The sequence below is a fragment of the Prorops nasuta genome, unplaced genomic scaffold, assembly GCF_024137725.1.
Source record: "Prorops nasuta isolate Cenicafe-Biocafe unplaced genomic scaffold, Cenicafe_Pnas_1.2 PNAS00003, whole genome shotgun sequence".
In the NCBI taxonomy this organism is placed as follows: domain Eukaryota; kingdom Metazoa; phylum Arthropoda; class Insecta; order Hymenoptera; family Bethylidae; genus Prorops; species Prorops nasuta.
Window position 1 is genome coordinate 12,812,027 of NW_027116800.1, and position 22,870 is coordinate 12,834,896.

General features: G+C 41.9%; 1 protein-coding gene across 1 annotated transcript in view; it reads left to right on the forward strand.

Annotated features, from left to right (window-relative positions):
• Positions 1-22,870, forward strand: part of LOC136786220 (roundabout homolog 2-like) — a 318,430-nt gene that overhangs the window by 121,056 nt on the left and 174,504 nt on the right. The window contains exon 2 of the mRNA XM_066747816.1: positions 4,566-4,874. Within this exon, the coding sequence (XP_066603913.1) occupies positions 4,566-4,874 (309 nt within the window). The remainder of the gene's footprint in view (positions 1-4,565; positions 4,875-22,870) is intronic.

A 22,870-nucleotide genomic window follows, 5' to 3' on the forward strand; every position in this document is an offset into this window, starting at 1 on the left:
CCATTACTGGTAGTTACGCACCATGTGGCCACCCCAACGTCATACAATTCTCCAAGTTCTCGGAAGCGTAGCACATTTGCCCCATAAATAATTACACACCGCTGTATCGATTATTCCCTTTGTTTAATTGCTCCTTTCACGCTCCACGTTTTCTGCCGCAAAATATTCTTTGTATAACCTCGACTGAATTAATTCAGATTAATATAAAAGTAACTTAACAATAATAACTCTCGCGGGATGAGCGATATTTTATCGTAGATTTGATAGAAAATCTTCTTCTTCAAAATGCAGTATTCTCGTGCAATCCTGAGGCCAGATTTAATTTTCAAATTGCATGCAGTTTCAGGTAATAATAAACTAGAAGCGGTGAATCAGAGTCTCTGGTTCTCTTGCTCTTTCCGTGGCAATTGTATTTGTCCTGTTTCATCGTCAATGACCTTACACCGCTTTTTCACGAATCCGTGGGGAATGCCAACATTTTTTCACCTCGCACCGCATTCATAGCACCCCCACGTTATTCTCTTTCGTCGCTGCCAACCTTGCACTTGGCTCGGTTCCCTTTTTTCCTCGATTTCTCGATGCTCCACCGCTAGTAGACCAGTAAAATCGCTGGGATTTTGCGCGAGCACCGAAAGCTTTTTTTCCCCGATTTATCGTTTTCATTTTCATGAATTTAATGAGCGAACGCGGCTAGGGGTTCCGTGGATTCTGGAACATATGAGTATAAAACACACGTTGGAATGTACATCGGGTATACACGTATCGCAAACACCACGAAAAATATCGTCCTTGTAAAGAAAAATACCAAAATTGAATTGATAAACGAAAATTATTGGTCGTTACGACTAAGCTTATTTGCTCGAGCTTAATCGATGCTAATGGAACTATTGAAATAAATCACTGCCTTCGTAAAAACCGGAAAAAAATATCAGGAATCCTGGACTACTGCAGTGATGCTTTATCGCGAAAATAATTATTTAATCCAATTTTATTGAACAATTGCAATGTGGAAGTGTATGTCGTATAAAAGCGAAGGCTTTTAAATTTCTATACATTTAATGAGCATTCGAAGACTCGCCAAGGCTGAATGAAAGCTTCCATTTCCCTGCATATACTATATATAAGCGCATACATCTGGTCCATTGAATTCTCAAGAAAAGCACCACGAATAAATATTTAAAATGGATGATAGAAGAAACGCAAGCGTGTGTCGGTAGAAATACACGCGTCAATATCGCGTTAGTTAAAACTCAAATCTGAATACAGCCGGCTCTCGCGATATTAGCTTGCGCGAATCGTGTATCGCGCATGGTTATAAAATGTAAATAAATGCTTTTAATTAAATTCTTGGCTCTTTTATTGCGAAATGTGGCAGGGGCGTATGAGACTAGGTGAAATCACGGAAACAACGGTGAAGTATGCGAGGATTGGCGAGGCTCGTGTAAGAATATATTTTTCATGGCGGAATGCTCTGCATATGGAGATAAAAAATAGAAGAGTATCACGCGTGCAAAAGAGAGAGCGTGTATGGCACCTGTGGCGAGCGACGACATAACGCGAAGTAACGGTACCGAAAGGCCGCGAACAGTAATATCGTTTGCGAGATTGCATTGGCAGGCAAGAGCGACATTGGCGGCAGCGATGCTGGGGGCGAGAGAGAGAGAGAGAGATGTAGATGCAGAGGAGCAGGAAGAAGAGTTGTTATAAAAGCACAGCGTCGCACCGCAACCAAACGTCGCCGGGTGCTTGATAAAATATGCTTCCGCCCTTTTTAAATAAAACTGGACACTCGCCTCTCTCCCTCTCTCAGTTTCTCTCAATACGAAGCCTCCTGCAACCACGTATGGACACGTCGTACATTCGCGAACGCGAACCTATGTTTTATGCATAACCCTGAATAAAATATGATTACAAAGTCCTTTTGATTTGGCGTTTCCAGCGACCTTCCTGGAGAACATCCCCCCGCCCCTCTTTTTACTCTCGTCGTCTCTTGCTCCGAAATATAGATACAATATGTATACGTGTGCGTTTGTGTCGATACGTTAACCCCTTTCCCCCTCACCTTAACACTACTCAGTAGCGGCGTTCTCCTACGTATATCTATATATATATATGTACATCCGCGTACGGAAAACTTCGCTACCTGTGCGTGTTTGCACTTGTTCGCCGCTCGGTACACGTGGGCGCTTTTTATGAAAGAACGCTTTTTATACGGCAGCACGTGTATGAATGTGTGTGCCTTTTTATTATGAAAAAAAAAGTTTGTATCGCAAACCCGCGGATTTGCATGCAGGCGAAACTAAAGAGGCAAACGCACCGGAGTAAGGTCTAGGGCAAGAGTGAGAGTAAAAGGGACAGGGGCTAGATGGTAGGGGTGGGGGGTGCGAATGAAATTGGTAGCCGAGCAAATCTATGGCGACCGAATGATGAATAAATTCCACGTTTCGTTTGCTCTCGCTTCCTTTTCTGTCTCTACTCGTACGATCCTTTTCAACCTTGCTCCTCCCCTCGCAACAGTCTCGCACTCCCTTCCTCTCCTCTCTTTACTTTCCCCGTTACTTCCACATCTATTGAAAGCGATTCTAGTCCCGGAATGCAATTATCGCCTGACGACGAAAATTTTCCCGAGCTTATATATATATATATGCATGTATATATACCGTGTGAAGGTTGCTCGGTGAAATGTTTGTCTGGAATGGACAACATTGGGAAAGAAATTGCACTTTTTTCGATAGCCAAGGTAGGATTTAGCGCAGTTTTAAGGTTATCGGGATAGCCGGAGAAAGTTGATTTTCCCTTTTCGCGTATAGGAGAGATCATAAATTAAGGTTCTCGGAGTATATCGTGACCAGAGCTCGCTTCATTGTACGAGGGTGACTCGTGCCATCCGACGAAACGCTTAAATTGATGCTGAATAGCCGAGCACGGGCCCCTTATACGACGACCCGCTCCATTATCGGGGCATTAAAAGCCATCGGCGGACACATACCACATGCACGGCCTTGAAACCAATGCCCGTGTATTTGTTCCACGCTGTTCCGAACTGTACGAGAGCTAGTCCGAGCCGAGGTAGAAGGAAGGTAAGAGAAAGAACGCGCGGATAGCCTGTGTATATACCACCCTTCTCCCATCTTTATGCAGTAGGCAATTCTTAGGTAGGAAAAAAATTTACGCCGAGAGGCTATTTCACCACTCGTAAAGAGCAAAGTGTGCTTTTATAGCATAATCACCAGCTACGAATAAGTCCTGGAACCGGAGATAATGTATAAAAGATAGATACGATTAGTACTTATACTGTCCTCTCGACTCGAGACAAATTCAATTTCTCCAAATTAATCATTTCTCTGTTTTGTCCAGGCGGACAAATTCGAAACTCGTTTCGATCCCAGTTTGACATCTGGAACGAAACAGCGACGTCGTAAAGTTCATTTGGAAGGGGGAATTTTTTTATTATCTTATATATATGTACGTCGGATATTATACGCTGGTAGAGGATTGCAGAGCAAAACACGATAATTCGTATATATATGTATATGTGGCGAGTCCTCGAGAGGATATGTCTCGCAGCGTCAAATGGGATTATCATAAATAGCAATTACGTAATGGCTGAACAGTCTCGCGTGTGTGGGGTGTATCAATATTTGTATGCGAATCTCATTGTGCGAGTACTCGTGCCACACAGGGCGACGATGCTTATTATTGAAGTAAGAGCATTCCTTACCGGGCGACTCGCTGCATTATCGCGCCACTAAAACCGATCGATCGACATCGCGTCAATAGTCTCACAAATAACCAATGAACGAGCACACGAAGCTCTATACGTATATATATAACCTTTTTACCTCGATTCCCTGAAATACCATCGATGCAGCTTTTCTCCCATGAGCTCATCATTGATAAAGAAAGAACAGCGAAGTATAAGTATAAGAAGAAAATTAATGACTGTCAAATCAATGAAGCATTGATCGAAATGTATACGGTTTCAATAAAAGTTTCAATACTCTCTGTTTTATCAGTGTTGGAAGAAAGGTGAATCTTGCAAAGTTTCGCGGCGAGTGCGCTGCTAAAGTTTCGTCAAGTATATTTTATAGTTTGACAGTGAGTGGATAGTTTCGATCGGAGAGAATTCCTTACGTATTTGCGGAAAGTAGCCGGGGCGAGAGTATATATATGTATATGCCACTGATACTCGCGCGTCCAGTGGATCTCGCGTACTTGGCGATAAGGTTGCTTCTACGAATGTCTTGGGAAGGACGATAAGTATCGCGGTTCATCGATTATTCGTAGAACGATGTGCTTTATGACTCCAGTCCGCTTAAACCCTCGCGCGCAGAGCTTATAGCTGGAAGCGGCCGATAAGGGTGCGCCGAGAATTCAGAATGCAACGAGTTATCTTAGTCCATAGAGTTCAACTGTTCCATACGACAAACATTTCTGTCTAAGACGTTGGAACTCGGAGAGTCCTCTGTCGTGATATATACTTCAAAGTACATTGTTATATATATCTATACCATATATAATGTATATGTGTATTAATAGTAACTTTAATCAATTTCATTTTTCAGCTCAAATGAGGCCCCCACGAATTACGGAGCATCCGTCGGACATAATCGTAGCGAAACACGAGCCTGTGACGTTAAATTGTAAAGCGGAAGGGAAACCCGAGCCGGTGATAGAGTGGTACAAGGACGGTGAGCTTGTACAGACTTCACCGGGTGACTCAAAGTCCCACCGTGTCTTACTACCCACGGGATCCCTCTTTTTCCTAAGAGTCATGAATGGCAAGAAGGAGCAAGATGGCGGAGTTTATTACTGCACCGCAGCCAACTCGGTCGGACATGTCCAGAGCAGAAACGCCACACTCACAGTAGCAGGTAAGATTTTTCCTCATTTTCCTATTCAAGCTGAGAGAGACCGTTCCATTGCTCAATTACGTCTCGCCAAACCCTCGCTTATTTCTTAAGCGTAATAGCCAAAGACGTTAAACGATCGACAGCATAATAATAATAATTATTATATAGGCTCGGTCGACTCGAACGGAAAGTGGACAATTACGTTCGAACGCTTCCTATCGAGTTTTCTCGCTAAATTTATTCGACAATTAAGTAACACTTTGGTTACTTTGCTACACATATATTTCTGCAAAGAACTCAATCGATTATTATTTCTTATACTTGAAAAAAAAAAAAAAATATCGTGCTTCTTTATCGATAAGGTTACGCAATTTTTATATGTTTACCTGTCGCTATAGAATCTTTTTTAGCGTTGTTTTCCTATACAAAAAAATAATAGCGAAAGATGAAGAAAGCTCGTTTTCCAGTTGTTCGCGGTATCAAGTTTTGAGCTGGGTTTGGGATATTTTGGAGATTAGAGCTTAAGACGGTGCTTAAGTGGCTTAATGGATAAGGTGGCCCTGGTAAGAGATAGGAAAGAGCAGGTCGCGTTGACGCGATATCGCTTTGTGTGCCGGCGGGGTCATCGAAAGGTCGATGCGTTAAACGACGCCAGGAGTCAAGTGCGGCAATTGATCAACGTTATTATTCCAGCTCGTTCCCTCGGCTCGACGTCAATTAAGAGATAACTCTCTCCAGCCGCTTCCCCCTCTCCCCACCCTCGCTCTTTATCCTTTCCACCCTCTCTCCTGCACCATCAACAATCTCTCCTCTCGATTCGCAATTCCGCCGTTGGCTTCGCGAGCGACGACGCACCCGTAGCAACCCTATAGCTCTAGCTATAGCTATATATATATACGTAGCTCTTTCTTCAGAAAAGACACGGTCCGTGTTCCTTCTCCGCCGAGGGACTAATGAGCGACCTCGTAATTAAATTTCATTCGCTAACGCGTATCTTCAACTGCCTTTGCCAATTTCAGACAATTTCAGTCCCTCGCAGCAGCTCACCTTGGATAAAATGATTCAGCGGTTCCCCGCTCGAATAACGTATGTCCCCTCGTCAACCCAGATTTTCTCTCGATCCTCACCGTCCCATTTCAGCCACTTGTATTATTTCTCAAGACAAACATCGATCGCGCTCTTTTCAGCACGTTGCCGGAAACGTTCCCTGCTACCTCGGGTGGCGACACGAAAAATGAATTCGATCGTCCGAATCGCTCCATATAAGCGCCACGTGACTCCGAGGCAATTCGCCACACTTGGAATTATCAGCCTTATTGTGTGAACCCCGTAATTCCAACCGTGGGACGTGTTTTTTGTCGGGCTTTCGCGTCCAGGAGAAGTGACTTATTCACTTCGCTTCGACACGTGGCAAAGCTTTTTGCGGAGAAATCGGATCGAGTAATTTATCGCGCCGTATATATGTATATGCCAATAGAGAGAGAGAGAGAGAGAGGGAGTGCAATGTGGATTCGTAGAATTTGTTGGAAATATATTGCTAATAGTCTAGCTCGATCCCACTGAAATTGCGTTAAATTGGGTAGAAAAAATTCAGTGCTTATCTCGGATGAAATCTAATGAAGCAAAAAAGATTGGAAGGAAATTGCATTCATCCCGGTACTTTCATGTAGGTTTTAGTATGCTAGAGAGAGAGAGAGAGAGAGAGAGAGAGAGAGAGAGAAAGGGTGGAAAATAGTGGGAGTTTATTGGTCGATTCACGAAAGGTAGACTATACGCGTTATCTAGCCGGTTTGATACAGCGAAACGCTCGACGCACGAGCGTATTATACGCCGCGGTACATACCAGCTTATTGGCCCGTCTCGCACGTTGGTGTCGCTGAGGGCATCGCGACGCGTAACGACGTCAAGCCGGAAAGCATTGGACTATCGCGAAATTGCATAATTCCCGCGTAAAAGCTCAGGGGAGCGATTAGCATTAATTATGTGATACGATGGGCTACATCGCGGCTTGTTTACAATTCTCCTCCGCGCTATCGAACGACATAATTTCACGGCGCACGCCGCACCGAGCTATCTTATCCCCTGACCCTTCTCACCCACCCACGCCATGCCACGCCACGCCACACCACGCCACGCCACGCCACGCCACGCTATCCTGCATAGAGTGTGTGCCCTGCAAAGCCACGCCATATATATACATATAACAACAACGTCCAATCCTACCGGCAGCTTTTCTTAACAGCGCGCGCGATTCGTACCCGACACGAAGTTCGTTCCACCTCGTAATCACTACTAGTGTTGGGTAATATTTGAAATAAATCTATTTTTAGTAGGCTATTTCGTGATAAAGTCGCGGTTTATGCTTACCTGCATAAAATACAGCTGAAATAATTGTGCCCGGGGTGCCCTTCCTTCTGACGCAACGCGTAAAACTTTCCTTACGAGATAAATCTCCATGGCCAGCTGCAAATAACATCTATTATTATAGGGGGCGTGTTTTGCCTATCTCGCCAACGCGACGCTGAATTAAAATTTGCACCCGAGACAGACATCCCCATCCAGAGAAAATTGCATATGATTACGCTCTAATGTGATATATAAAATTTTCCTCGATGATAATTTCATTGCCCGAAACAAATGTCGTTTAAGTATAGTACCATACACACCGTATCGGTTTAAGATTGTCGCCCGAGTAGACCTGAAATTACTACTCTGACGCAATGTCGTTACTTGCACCAGCTAGGATATCTCTATCCGTAATACGATACGATGTAGTACCTATGTATATCCTGCCAACTTTTCTTATCGCAAAAATGTCCACTTTCAAATGTTTCAATTAACGATTCAGTTTATACGACTCAAGTGTAAATACGGAATTCATCAAACTAGATAAATTTGTCGTGAATGTATATTACTTTGACGATTAAATATTAGTTTATAAACATTTGCAATTTTTTCATTTATTTTTTCTCGCATAGCTAGTTTATGCTATTTCGAGAATGTAATAGTGGGAAAAATGGAATTTCCAACGGTGTGGCATTCAAGAAATTAAGGCTTTTGTGAAATATGGCCAATTGAGTTCAACGACGACGACTACGGACGAAGATATAGAAAGTTCGTATTTCGTTAAGATTCATGATTAATTTTTCATCTCGTAATGGAAGATTCTTACGAAGGCTTTAATCATATTTAAATTTGCATCGAGCGAGCATCAAAGGATCAATAATAATATTATTTTAAAGGTTCTCAAGAATCGTGTGAATCTGTCAACTCGAAGATGAAACTTTACTGGTTCTGAAAAGGTTCGTAAAGTGGTATACATATATATATATATGTATATAGCATATGTTGAACCTGTGACCGCGGAAAGGTCCGAACGGGAATGAATATACCACATAATTACGTAAATGACTTTCGCTGACTTGTCAGCAAGGTGGTATAGTGACGCATGAATCAGGAGGCTCTGTACATGGTAGTAGAGTACGTATACAGTTGAAATTATTAAATTGTCCGAGCTTTAAACTTTTGCCCCAGAGCACAGAAGAGCTTACGTGTACATGGTCCGTGCAGTTGCACTGAAAACAAGAAACGACTATCCCACGAGTACGTAGAGATCTGTCTGCAAATTAAACAATTCGCATTTGACCTATATCCTGTTGAGATATTCCCCACACCGGTATGCAAACAGCTCAACTACCTTCTGCTTCGTCGAGGAGAAACTTTACGTGCGATTAATAGACACGGAAGCTCCTGTTGATCCACAGTCGCAACGACGTAAGTGTTTATGTACACTAGAAAATGTGCTTCAACAAATACATTTCCTCGCCTTAGAGCCTCGTTAAACTGAGACAGCAAAGAATGATTAATGGACTAAATTTATTCTACACATTATAAATACAAATTTGTGGAGCACGTCCCGTACAAGAATAACGAGACAGTCTTTGACATTGAAATTGTTTACAAGTGCAGTAAAAGCATTTTGTTCCATAAATTTAGGCGATCCTTGTAATTAAATAATTAAAAATTTAAACGAGGCGTGACAAATATACAGCAACAAATCACTGATCTGGTCACATGTGGAAGCATATGCGATGTTTCGCATTGCTCGAGCAATTTTGATTTGCAAATTATGATAGAGTGCTTAATTGATCCAATAATTTACGTAGAGATTGCTTAATATTAGCGTACTATTAGCGTCAAAGTGAATCCTTTATTTGATTTATGGAATTGCACAGATTACGATTTTAATTCAAATGAAAATAATATTTGCATATTTACGTGTCTTGTTATTTAGCAGTTATATAGCCGTAACATAGATTAAATATCCTAGCTACTCATCACCTAAAACAGAATAGAGAATCGTGTGGAACGAAACTGCATAATGGAAATTGTTAATTCTACCTTTGGAACTATACGAACAACTGCTTGTATTTCATTAGTTACTAAAGCCATAATTTATCTTCAGTTCCGATTTAGACGGAAGCTCCGTACTACGAACTCGAGAAGCTTTGAACAGAAACTCGGTAGTTTCCTTAAACTGGCCCTGCTATTAGTACTACATGTACACACACACACACACACACACACACATATATATATATATGTACAGCTATTAAATTTTCATGAGATGGTTATCGACTGTGGCTACTCTATTAATAATAATCATAATATATACAGAAATGAATTTCAATCATAAAGGAGTGGGCTGGAAATGTTTGATTGGTATTGCACTATTTGGAATTGGAGAAAGACCATAATTACAAATTTTATGTGAGCTCTGGATTAAAGCAATACTGGAGCACGACTCGTAAACTTATTATGAGACAGCTAGGGCACAAATGAAATGATGAGTTTCGATTTGATTCTGAGAAAAGGGTATTCGAGAGTATTTTAGATAACTGCTTGGGCGGAAGTTTGTAATTCGAGCGAACGGCTGTATCTCTGCACGGTCCTATCGAATTCGCACGGACCAACCGACGTGATTTATCACTGTGGACGTTGTATCTGGCGTTTCGGCCGCGTAGCTGGTCTATTATTCCGAGAAACAGAACTAAGTAAGGATAGCAGAAATGTTATCAGATATGCTAGTCTGTACAATGAATTGGTTAAGAAATTACAAAAATTAAAATACTCCATGTTGGAAATTAAATAACAATAGAGAGAATGGTTTGCTTAAGGCGATCTTATACTCTCTGTGAGTACTATTGCTGCAAGTAGTTACTTGGTAGAATTTACAACTGTCATTGCATACCTGAAATCAATACGGAAGGTGACAAACTGATTACTTGTCAAAAAGAAGTTCACAAAACAAATACTTAATATTATTTTGGAAAGAGAAGCTGTAAAATGTTTTTTCTTTCACTTTTTTATGGATTCAAAATGTACCTTTATTGGCCTATAAAATTATTTTACGAGAGAGAAAGAGTATCGAACAAAAATGATTTTTATATTTGGCAGGTGAACCTTCTCTCTCTCTCTCTCTCTCTCCCTCTCATTTCGGATGAATATAGCAAAAAGGTAGCTGAAATATATATACTGATATCCACGTGAAACTTCTCCTTGAATGTCTCAGTTTACTTATCTAAATATAAATCTGACTATTCAACAGAATTTGATGTAATTTTTAGGACATCATTATAATTAGTCGACTGAATGCTGGTGCATTAAAATATTCTCTGAATCCTTAGAATTTTAGTCAATGTCTCGGTGAATGTGATGGGAGTTATTTGAACATTTTACTGGCCTTATCATGTCTTTGACAAAAATATCTAATGTATATCTGGAAATTTACTAAATAATATATGCATTGTCTAAAGTTGTGTGTATGCCATAGTAAAATTGGTGTGATTACAAGGGAAAAGATGGCAAGAAACTAGTCGATGTTGAACGGAAGCACACGTGGCGGCTTGTTGCATAGTTTGGTGTATGCGAGTTGTTGGGTACCTGCACTCTTCAGTCCCCCAGTCAAGACACGACAATAGGGCGGAGGCCCTGAGCACGAGCACCCACACATACGCCCGCGTCTATCCCTATAGGAGAAGATCCTGACCAAAGGCATTATAATGCGTAGCTCGCTGCTTTAATGGGGACGTATGTAGAGTAGCCAGCCATTGTTCCACGAACGTAAAAATCTCATCGGGCTCACCTGACCGACGACCGGTGGATCATGGGCACCAGTTGCACGGCCCATTGTTTCGTTCCCAAGACCTCACGCGAGATCTGACAAACCCCACCGACCTATTCTCCTTTTACAAAATATCCCTACCGATACCAAATCAGCCCATACGTAGACTTTTAATTTATTAGAAAATAATCGTGTAATTTATTTATCGTTACCCACTCACCAACGATATATATATGTATACTATATAGTATAACCGTGTAGCAGCTGTAGGAAGTTATGTGCATAAATGCCCTCGTTCGTTACATTTACTTATTTATTGCCCATTTAACCTTTGTTATCTTTAACACACTCTTCATCCATGATTTGAATCGAATTTTAATTATTTTAACGATCGACGAGAGCGAAGGAGAAAGAACGAAGTTGATAAGAGGCGAGAGATCGTACGATTAAGGACTCCTGGAACGTTATTTTCGTGTTGGGCTGTTATGGCTACGAGTTAAAACTTATTGGAGTACCAGTGTTTCGTGTGCACGTTTGTACTTGCACGGGAGGAGTATAAAAAAAGGAGCATCGACAGATCGATCTTGAGATTCTCCGTGAAAGCATGATCGTATTAACGATCATCCTCCCTAGCGATGATTTTGCATTTTCAACAATCTTTTCTTTGCCAGACCGATCGGGCTCTCCGATGACATGCCTTTTCGACTCGATTACTCTCAGCTGCCTTTGCTGACAGAATTGAAAACGTGATTTTTCAATAATCATAGTCAGATCAATACGTTTCAATCGTGAGCTTCACTTTTTTCTAATACCGTGTTACGTTTCCAGTGTATAGGCATGCACTAAGCCAGAAGAATCAGTTGGATTCAAATAATTTATTCGGGGTTGCGTGATGGTATATTATTTTACACTTCTGCAAAGATTGACGAACCTTAAAGGAAAAGCTAGACTCTCTCAGCGACATTTAAATTGTATCGTATAAAAGAGAAAATGAGACTTATTACAGTGAAATTAATAATAGTCCTTTGAAAAAGACACATTAGTTTAAAGTACGTATATAACACATAGGATTTTATAAACTTTGTAAATAAACAGCATGGAAGAGTATTATTGGCATAAAATAAGAGATTTGAATAAAAATTTCTAGCGATGCGAGTAGAAAACGAAGGCGAAAATTGAAACAACCTGCGGCTGATGTCGGTAGTTTAGTATTTGAATAAGCTCAGGTAAACGATGCGCGGAACGACCATGCATTCACGAGTCATCATTTCGTATTTTCGTTGAAGGCAGACCGTTCGCACTTACGGTCTATCGCGCTTTGTAGCCTCCATTAGCTAATAGCGTGCGGCAGAAAGCTTTGGCCTCTGTTCTCTGTTAGATGCTTTCGATTGGATGAACGTTAAGACATGTAGAAGTTGTGATGTATAGAAGGTTAAGTGTACGAAGAGAGAGAGAGAGAGAGGGGGGGGTGGGGGTAGCACAAGGAGAATTAAGAAGGAAAACAGTGGTGTGGCCGGAGGAAAGTCGAAGAGGGGGATTATTTCTAATCTGTTTTCCACTACAAGCACAAGACTGAAGAGTCCATCAACTAATGAGCTATAGGGGATGACGAAGTGAAAGTGCTTCTTTCGGTCAAGGAGGCCTCCTGCTCTTCCCTGCTTAAACGAAAGAACTTCATTAAGATCACGCGTGGAAAATCACACGTAGTCACTAGCGCTTTGGAATGTTGCGGATCATCCTAATTATCGAAAGGGATAGCCTCAACGTCCTGCGGCAAGAAACCTTTCATCTCGACTATAAAAGTCACTATGGCCTATCAATGTCCTCTCATCAATTCTTTAAAAATCAGCTCTTTTCTTCTTTTCCCTTTTTTTTTAATGGTGATTCCCAAGTTACGATCAATTCGGTAAATTAAGACCGGGCGTCACATTGACGAGGGTTTGTCAAAACGATACATTTCCGTAGATCATGCTAATTGAAAGCCGAAAGCCGCAGTATTAATTTAGATTTACAGGAACGATTATTATACAGTTGTGTTTTTAAGAGATTCAATTTAAAGAGGGACTCATACTGGCGAGCTGTCTCTCTCCCTGTCTTGGAACATGTTTTCTTAACTGTAATTTTAACTTGGATAACGCGTTGAAATATAGACGTTACTGAAGCGTTTGAATAAAATTTGTATAGAAAGGAATCTGGGAGTTTATTGTATGTTCGATAATTTAACAAGATAAGTATATGGATAATGATAAACCGAGTCAACCCTGTAGCTTCACGATTCTCTTACGCACCGAGTTAGAAGGGGAGAGAAGCGAGAGATATCGGCAGGGTAAAAAACTTAAAAATCTTTTACGCTTATCGAGGGCATATACGAGAGAATTTCTAGTAACAAAAAGCCTCTCGTGGGAATAGTAACTACTCGCGTGGTTTGGACGTGAGTCGAAGTATCCTGCGTACGTGCTCGCTATACTGAACGTGCGTAACATGAAAAGGGAAGAGCAGCAGAGACAGCTAGCAGGTATAGAGGTGTTCCGATAAATAGAGATGCGGGTCAGAGAGAAGAAAAGATTTTTCATGCTAAGAAAAACGTTTCGTCCAGGGAAATACATTTGTAGTCTCCGATGCTACTACGTCTTATGGTACTATGCCAATCTAATGGATTTTTTAACCATATTTCTTATAATATATGAGCTTGGCCATTTTATTCCCGACAGTATGTTGCAAACAAATGATTTATTATTTGACGACGGCATACACTCCATGCAGCTACATTATTTAACGAGAGCATTATATAAATCGCTTTTTGCATAATTCCCGATTTCCGAGAGAGCAAGCGCTAGGACTCGTTACAGATGCTGTAGTGGTAGAATTTGTAAATATTTCGAGAGAGTAAAATATATAATAGTTTATGCAAAAATTTGACTGCGGTTCGCACGAGGGTTGTTTAGCGTAAGAAGCTTTGTTGCGGGGTTTAAAACGCTTAAAAATGCACACAGCTATAAATAAATGTAGCGCCTCGGGAGGATCCTGATGGGAAGTATCTAAGCAACGTGTATCGAGATATGGTGTGTGGTGGAATCGAAAAACAGGCGGGCGAGTGTACTGGCAAGCACCCAGCAGGCTGGGTAAGATTGCGCGCTGTGAATTCGTTGGTTAGGATATAGGTGGGGTAGAGAGCCTGAAGAAGCGAGAGAGAAACGGGAGAGGAAATTTATAGGGTCGATAGTTTTCATTGAAGAGGGATATTTCACGGAAATAACAGCCCATCCGCGAGTGGTTGAATGTGCGCGGTTCTCTTTACTTACAGTAGGTGCATCCGCGCGACTCTCCTCTCTCTCTCTCTCTCTCTCTCTCTCTCTCTCTTTCTCTCTGGCGGTAGCGAGTGCAACACCTCCAATCGTTTTTATCGAAACCCAATAGATTCTACTGTCAGCCACCGACTTGAAATTACAGGTTGCCTCTGCTACTGGTGCTGCTCCTGCTCGACACTATACCTACTTCTACGTACCCTATATATATACCATAAAGAGTGCAACTGCGGCTCGATCGCAAGCACCGTACTCATTCTCGATATCTTTACACGATTGTCGACTAAAGAGCGCTTATTTCCATTACACCTCGACGAACCCTCGTATATATACGGCACACTTCTTATTCCCAAGCAGAGCCTCTATTTACGATTTCCCATTGAAATTTTTAGCCGTCTGCTCATCGAATTATTCCTCGCTCGAGTTTTTATGATTAATCAACCTCGCTCCATTCGCTTTTATCGCCGAAGCGAGAATATTTGAAAATTTATAGTTCCTCTTTACGCCCTCGGCTTTTTTTCTTCCGTGCCGGAAATAAATAGCTGGGGAAATTTTCATGGCTAAGGGCAAATCGTCGAGCGGTACTCTCGCCGGAGATCAAATAAGAGACGTATCCATTGCAGATCCGGGGGAACTGTAGAAGAATCGCGGTGCACGTGTGCGCGCTATATCGCGCCCTGCAGCTCACCGCCACCGCGTCGTCTGCCACACTCACTCAGCCAGACTCTGGGCTATGCCATATAGCCCATAGCTACGTATATACCCTCGATGCTCCATACTCGCTCGCTCCGCGCGCGCGACTTTTCTAAACTTGAGCCATGCACTCACGCTCGATTCGCAGTTAGAGACTGAAGCAATTGCACCAGCTGAATCGTTCGAAGCGAGAGCGGATCCTCCGAGTTCTCGTTTCGAGTAAAGATCGTTTAACTTTTCTCCTTCCAAGGAAGAAGCCGCTACCATTCGGAGAGAAGAAAACTGAGGGATATCAAAAGAGCCTCCCTTGCTATATATATATATATATATATAGCTAGGCAATACCCTTGTCGGCGGATTCTATCGAAAAAGTAGTATAGGAGCATCCTTTCTCTCATCTGATTCCAAAAAGGCAAGGATTACAATTAAAGAAAAACTCAAGTACCTATTATTATAACTTTCTATTTGACTTCTCTTTTGAAAAATATGAAGAAGAGCTTAACTTCTTCTTTCGAATGCTGTCTACATAAAACCTTGCCGCAATGATAAAGCCAAATTCCATTTTACAGCTGAATCAGATAAAGAGTATTTTTATGTGAAAATTTGTTCGTGGTTGCATTTTTCTTTCTTCTTACTCAGTAAGGAAAAAAAGGGATGAAGCAAAGTTTTCCAACAAGGCAAAGGTTAAATTGGCTTTTTCCTGGAAACAGCCAGTAGTTTAAGTGCTTCTCGAGTTTAAAAGTTGATTCGAATGGTTTGATGCAAGCAATAGAAGTAAACCTAGTCTATTGAAATGGTCTTACATTAGTCCGCTTATCTACTCGACCATTCAACATACAGGCTGACTACGATGTTACAGCTTTTCGAGCACATAATAGTATCGCGTAGTCTTTCGCTTTATTCGCGCTCAAAGCGTATTGCCACTGGCAAAACAGGTGACGAAATTGCCTTTATTCCATCATTGTATATATTTTTTATCACGATGACCTTGAAAACAATCTTGGCAATAGTAGAACGTTAAATGATAATAACGGACTTGGCGAGAAAGTTTGGAAACGAGTAAACGGGAAAATAATTAGAGTTTGTTGGAGAGCACCGGGGTAGAAAATCCATGAGCAAAGATCGTTTAACTCTTGGCGACCAAGCTGGGGATCAAAAGACCTTGAGGAGAGAGAGAGAGAGAGAAGAGTAGGAGAAGAGTCAGGCACACGACGACAACGAGTCTCGTGACGGTGCAGGAAAGCGAATTCGCATAAGTAGCAAGAGGCAAAGAACGGAGCAATCGAGCAGAGTGCAATCTAGCCCGGATAAGCCTATTGAAAAACATAATATCTCGTATGCCCGCTCGCGGAGAGATTTGCCTTTTACGGGAAAAAATACGAGGCTCAATTTGCGCGATATAGTCAGGAATAAGGTGGATAGGTAGGCATCCCTTTTGATAGGGAGCACTTTAGACTTCTCTCCACCTCCTTCGCCATCTCTACTCTTTCTCCTCTTCTTCTTATACTCCTCCTTCCTCCATTCTTTCCCTATATATACACTTTATTCTTATTCGTTTACGTGCAACATTTCTCCATCTACCGCTTTAGTCTACCTCTTCGTATACTGATATATGTATAGAGAACACTCATACTGTACATAGTGTAGAGAGTACAGTATGTGTCAAAAGAGAGGCTAGACTCCTATGTTTTCCTTATGCTTTCTTTATAACCTGCAATTCTGTGTGGCGGCGGCAACCCGTGAGGTGAATACCGTTTTAATATGGGTTCCTGCGGGACACTGTAATTTACTAAATTGAATATCGCTGCAGGGTGAAACTGCTGGTGCTACCTTGGTGAGCCGACGAGCCACAGGATACCCTGGATAGAGAAAGAACGACGAAGCAAGGAAACGTGTAAAGGACAGGATCTTCCGAGCAAATTAAGTGGACATCGAGATAAATATACTCCACGAAATTTGCAGCTTCGTCGAAACTAGGAAAATTTAATAAGTGCATTATCCTTTGATAGAAACGACCCTTTGTACAGTAGCTTTTTATACAAATCCAACGATTTGATATATATAGAAGGGATATAGAGGGAAGCTTTTGCAATACAATTTCAAGCGCTGTGTTTTTTTTTTGTCACAGAAAAAAGCTATTATTATGCAGAATTAAATTGGTTGGTTCTATATTTATATAACGTGTGCTAATCCATTCGCTCCGATGCAAAAGATCTTCTGTGCAGGAATTCTGATAAAAGAATGATATAAGATCAATGTATAAAAAAGCGTGTCCTTTGTCGAGCAATGCGTGGCATCCAGCTGTAGCCCATTGTGTAGTGTATACTCCCGCACTCATTACACTCTCAGTTATTAAGGGGCATGCTCGATTACCGCGAGGCACGTAATAAAACACGATGGTCCACTATAATCCTGCCCCGCTTGCTTGTGTTAGTCAGATCGGTCATTCTCATTCTCTTTGAGTGGTTCGGTAGGCAACCGATTTAATCGAAACCCGCTTATCCACCTGTGAAAAGGGTCTAGCTCCGTCTCTAATAGAGATGCCATGACTATTGATCTTTTTCCATTCTCAAGACTGTCCAGCGTGAATTTTCTCTCTGGACAATTCTAATTCGTTGCTATCTCTTCAGGATCAAAGCTCCATAGTGGCTTTGATGACGGCTATTTAATTATTCGTAGGGCAAGAGGCCGCTTAGAGATCGACGAACCGGAAGGAGTGTGCATTAAGCAAACCTCACGCGCGTACCTCTCGTCTTCCGCTTGATGCGCGTTGCGGAACGTTAATAAGTCAAGGCGCGTTAAATCGCGGAAATCCTATGCGCATCGAGCAAGCCTAGACGATATATCGCACAGTTTTCGAACAATTGGCAAACTTCTCGGCCATTTCTAGGTGCTCGCCGAAGAATTTTATAAATATATATACATGTGTGTGTAGAAGCACAGGAGCGGGCCGAGTAAAACGCTCGTTAGAGTTAGGAAAAGACCCATATCGAGGCCTTTTTTGCTACTTGCTGGAAACTCACCTCTCATCCAACTTGGCCCATTTCGCTTAAGCATGCTGAAAATACTTAAATTGGCTAACATATATCACCTCTTGTTCCTCCAGGCCTCGTTATCTAAGCGACCCCTTTTTTCCTTCGCCTCACCCCCTTCTGTCGGCTATCTTCCTCTCTCTTCTTTCTGCACTCTTTCCCTTTCAGTTCCTCCGCGTCCAGTGAATTCGGAATTTAAATGAGAGTCCCGTCAGATTTACGAGGAATGCGCGCGGAAGCATGCGCGATGACACCTCCGACTACAATTAATTTGGCGCTGCTGGCTTGCAACGTTTTGCCCGTAGGACCGGACTGGACCGAAAGAGGTAGCTTGTACAACGTGTGCAAAATGCTGTTTTTCACCAATGCCCCGACATTTTATGGCCACGAGAAAATACGACGACCGACCCTATATACCAAAGATGCAATTAAAACCGAGCAACACATTTTATTTCCATACAAATATGATGAATACCATATATAGGTATATACTACGTGAAATACGATTGTGCGAAACAACCACGCTGATCCGTAAAAAGTTGGACGTTGATTTAAGGTAAAAACGTTTGTCTCTGCTGAATGCTCTAGCTAGAGGATATCCATGCAGCTCGGGGAAATCATTTCTGAGACACGTGGTCCGTGCTCCCGTATAGTTCCATTTATTCAATCTACTTTGGCGCGATCGATCAGAAACGAAGCCAGCCTAACGCCAGAGAGTGGCGTTAACTAACATGAGACCGATTAACGCGTAACCTTGAATTAACAACGTTTCGTCTTAATGATCGATTTACCATATATCAAAGCGACAAAGACGACTATATACTAAGATAGAATTTCGTGTTGCCAGCTGTATGCATATGGCTCTATTTCTTCATTCCGCGACTCGAGTCGTTTCACGCTAAGTCAGTTTGCAACCAAGTAGGTAATCGATCTCCTTCCTTCTTTTACTCCTTGATTGTCCTTTGCTTCCCTAAACCTTACAAATCCAACGTGTTATTCCTAAAACTGGAACAGTTGCTTTTTTCTCGACCCTCATCTTTGGCCAGTTTTCCCTTTCTCGTTTCTAGCAGATCAGACCAGTGAACGTAATTACCTTCGTAATTGGTTAGAAGATGCATCTTGGCTCTTTTCTTTGGTACAATGTGCAACAGGTGTGAGTACCATAAAATCTGATTAGAGAATCAGCAATTTTTACGAGATTAATAACCGCGGAAAATAAGTGCACCGAGCTACGAGGATTTTCGTGGCATTTAGAGTGTCATGAATTGATTACGCAAACATTTTTCGTCCGTACAGCTTCTATTTTTTGATATTGATGAACCGGTTCTGGATGATTTTCGTTTGCTTCCGTTTTTTTGCCGAGGGACCGTCGGGCCTTTTATGATCCATTACCGGTGGCCGCTCACGAGGATGAAACTCTCGCAGAGCTGGCCGAAGGCACGGACTTGCAAAAACGAGCAACAGGGACAGATTTTTGCGATGTTCTCTATGGATATGGCACGCTCGCATTCCATGCTGCTCGTTGGATCGAGGAGTCATCTGGATGAAACGATACAATAGTCACCTATGGTTTTATTGTCAAAGAGAGAGAGAGAGAGAGAGAGAGGGAGGAATTCGCTTAACCATTGCTGTGTTCGTCGTCGACTGCTTGTAACGAACGTGGGTATATCTATATATACCAAAGTACTCTTAGCTATGCAGTGAACAATATGCTTTCTTCCTTTCCCTCCGGTCACCTGCAATAAATGACCAATGATACAATTTTCATTATGGAAATTACTTGTAAAATATAATTGGATGGTTAACTCGTCTTTTCATGCAAGGTTAACAGTCGACAGATCTATAAATGAGTATATATATATATATCGGTATAAGATTCGAAACAAAGTTTTCTTCGGATTCCATAAAGATGAAATGTATATATAAGAAAGTTGAGAGGCTCTTGGAGAATCAAAGTACTCGAACTTGACAAGAAGAACAATTTTGCCTGTGTCGATTAAGCAAGCTTTCGCTCTGGACGAATAAAACTGGATTGGAACGCCAAGTGTGCGCACGCGCGCTATATATATACATATATATATATATATATATATATAGGTGCAGTGTAGCTGGTTCTGTTGTGTAGATAGAGCCCATGAAATATGGTGCAAAGATGACCGATACCGGTAGCCCACGAGAGAAACTACCTTAGTGCCTGCTTTTCTACCCTCCCTCCCAGTACACTCCCACCTTTTTCCTCATAGCAGCCTTCTTTCTTGGTTCTTTCTTTATCCGAGCACAGTCTTAAACCCCCCTTTGTCGCGCAGTCTTTGGCTCGCCAACGAAATCTCCAACGGAAACTTGCCAGCGGCATTTTTCAATAGCCAGGGACTCTCGCGTTTCGAGCCTACGATCTGTATTGTGTTGTCAATGTTCGCCTTCGTATATGCTGAATGTAGATATAAACAGGGCAGAGGAATGTGTCCCGGTCTGGTCGATGCTAATAAATATGGACGGCGAGAATCTAAATATATACCGCGCGGAGATCGATGTTTTCCGAACAGTTAGATCGTATTTTCTGCAATTTATCGCCGAGTGGCTGTCACTTTCTCACGTCGTACCTCCAAGTTTATTGCAGGCGCTACGCTATAGCAAACCTGCTTATTATGCTTTATCTATAGCTGGTAAAGGGTTATCTTGAGAGCGCGCTAAATGCATGTCTGCCATTTGGGAAAATACATTGTTCTGAAAAAGCACTCGGTGAACAGACGAAACTATTCCGACGATTCGTGCTAGACTCGCTATACATATAATAACGTTGATTCTTTCGTGAGAAGAAGAAAACACGCGCTTATATAGCTATTGGTTAAGCAATAGTTGAATTCAGAGTCGGAGATCCAAAGGAAGATCTTTAAAATCTCTTTGGAAGCAGGTTTTGACTCGAATCGGTGGGATCGAAGATCGGAAGGGATCTGAGAATAGAGGAGAGAGTTAAGGAGGGACGTGCTGTGCGAGGAGCGGGAACGCTGGAGAGGGGGGGGGGGGAGGTGTGCGAGTTGGCAGCGTTGGCGCACGGCTCCACGTTTAGCGTCGATTCTCGACGGATCGCACCAGATCGAACGTCGATTTCGAACGAGAGGGTTCGTTATCAGTTCGTTCGGTCACGGGAGGATACCCCGTCGATAATTTATCGGCTACTGCAAACTACGTTGAAGCCTCTCCCCACTCCCCTCTGCCGTCCTCCTCATTCCCCCTCCCCCGCACCCCCTATCCCATAGCCGGTGCAGCCACAAAGCCAGAGACCAAACTCGATTAGACTTTGCCGGTTCGACGAGAAAACGGAGATTCGGTCGACCAAGCAGATTTCCTGGGAGATCGTACGTCCAACCGTTCTCTCTGCTACTCTTCCCTACAATCACTTTGCGCCATTTCCGCCCTTCCTCCAATCTAAGCATTTACCAAAACTTTAAACACAGTTCGGAATAACTTTCCGGATATATAGGTCTCGCTCTCATTAAATTTTATAGATCATATAAAATATCTGCGGGCGTTATTGGAACGAAATTTGTGACTGTGTGGTACAGCAGTGTTAGAACGGATGTTAAAAGGAATGAAAAGACCTGTGAGCAACGGTGGCAAATGACTTTTTAATAATACCCCGCCGCTGCGAACAAGAGAGCCGATATATAAGCTTATACTATGCGCGATCAATTATCCATTGCGTGTTGATAATAATTTTAGTCGATCACAGTCCCTAAACTCGAAAATACTAAATGGATTTTAATGTGCGAGTTAGCAGATTGTTAGACCGGTACACTCCAGATTGCTCCTTAAATTCATCTGCATGACTGATAAGGAATTGATGTAACGAGTGATTGAATCTGAGAGTTATTACAATACGAGCCTATTAGCATTAGCAATCGTGCATCACATTTATTTATATATACATATACGTTTATTATTTAGTCACGTAATATATTATACATATATTTTTAAAACTGTTCGATGGTTCTCTATAATAATGTGAAATACGTATATCGAAGGATGGAAAAATTTAGACTCGTTCTTAATTAAGTACGTGATATAATTAGAAATACCTTTGCAAATAACTAGGGTATATAACAGTATAATTTCGAAATAGTGTCGAATTACAGGAATCGATTAGATAGACTGGTGGAGATTTAAATTTAGATGTTTGTGATCGCTCTTACCTTTTACGGTGGCTAGAGCAATATGATTTTTTGTGTGTGAGGGGCATTGGTGGCACGAGCTTCCGATAGGCAAGCAGCAGGCAGAAAGGCGCCTTAAAGGGCATTCCAGAGGCAAAGGAAGCGAGATTATGCGTGGCGTGACACGGTCGGTATTACTGATTACAGATTAGACCGCGAGAGAATAATGCCAGTCACCTTGCCCTCTGTTAGAACGATCCATAAAAAGCTGGCCCCTTTTGTGGCGACTCCAACATTGCCTTAACAACGACCGTGCCATGATCATGGTAAACCTATAATAATATTTATTTATCAATCCATATAATCGCGCTGCAAATTCGACAGAGAGCCGACCATCAAAAACCATAATAAAAAGGCTCTAAAAATCTCAAGTATTTTTTTGCATGAAAAGGGGAAATTTTCAGTCGGTTGAGTTCTCGCCGAAAGATTCGCTCTCGTGGCAACTAATCCGTAACGTGTATCGATAAGGGTGGAAAGATAAATATTTGCCAAAGATTACCTGAATGTCGTTGCGACTAATTGGAAATTCGTCAGGTTGACTGGGAATAACTTTGAGCGTGCATTTCGGGGGTAAGCATATAAACTGTTGATCGATAGTTTGCTTTCTTAGGTAGAATGCGAGCATCGCACTTAACGAGCGGTATATCGTCGTAAT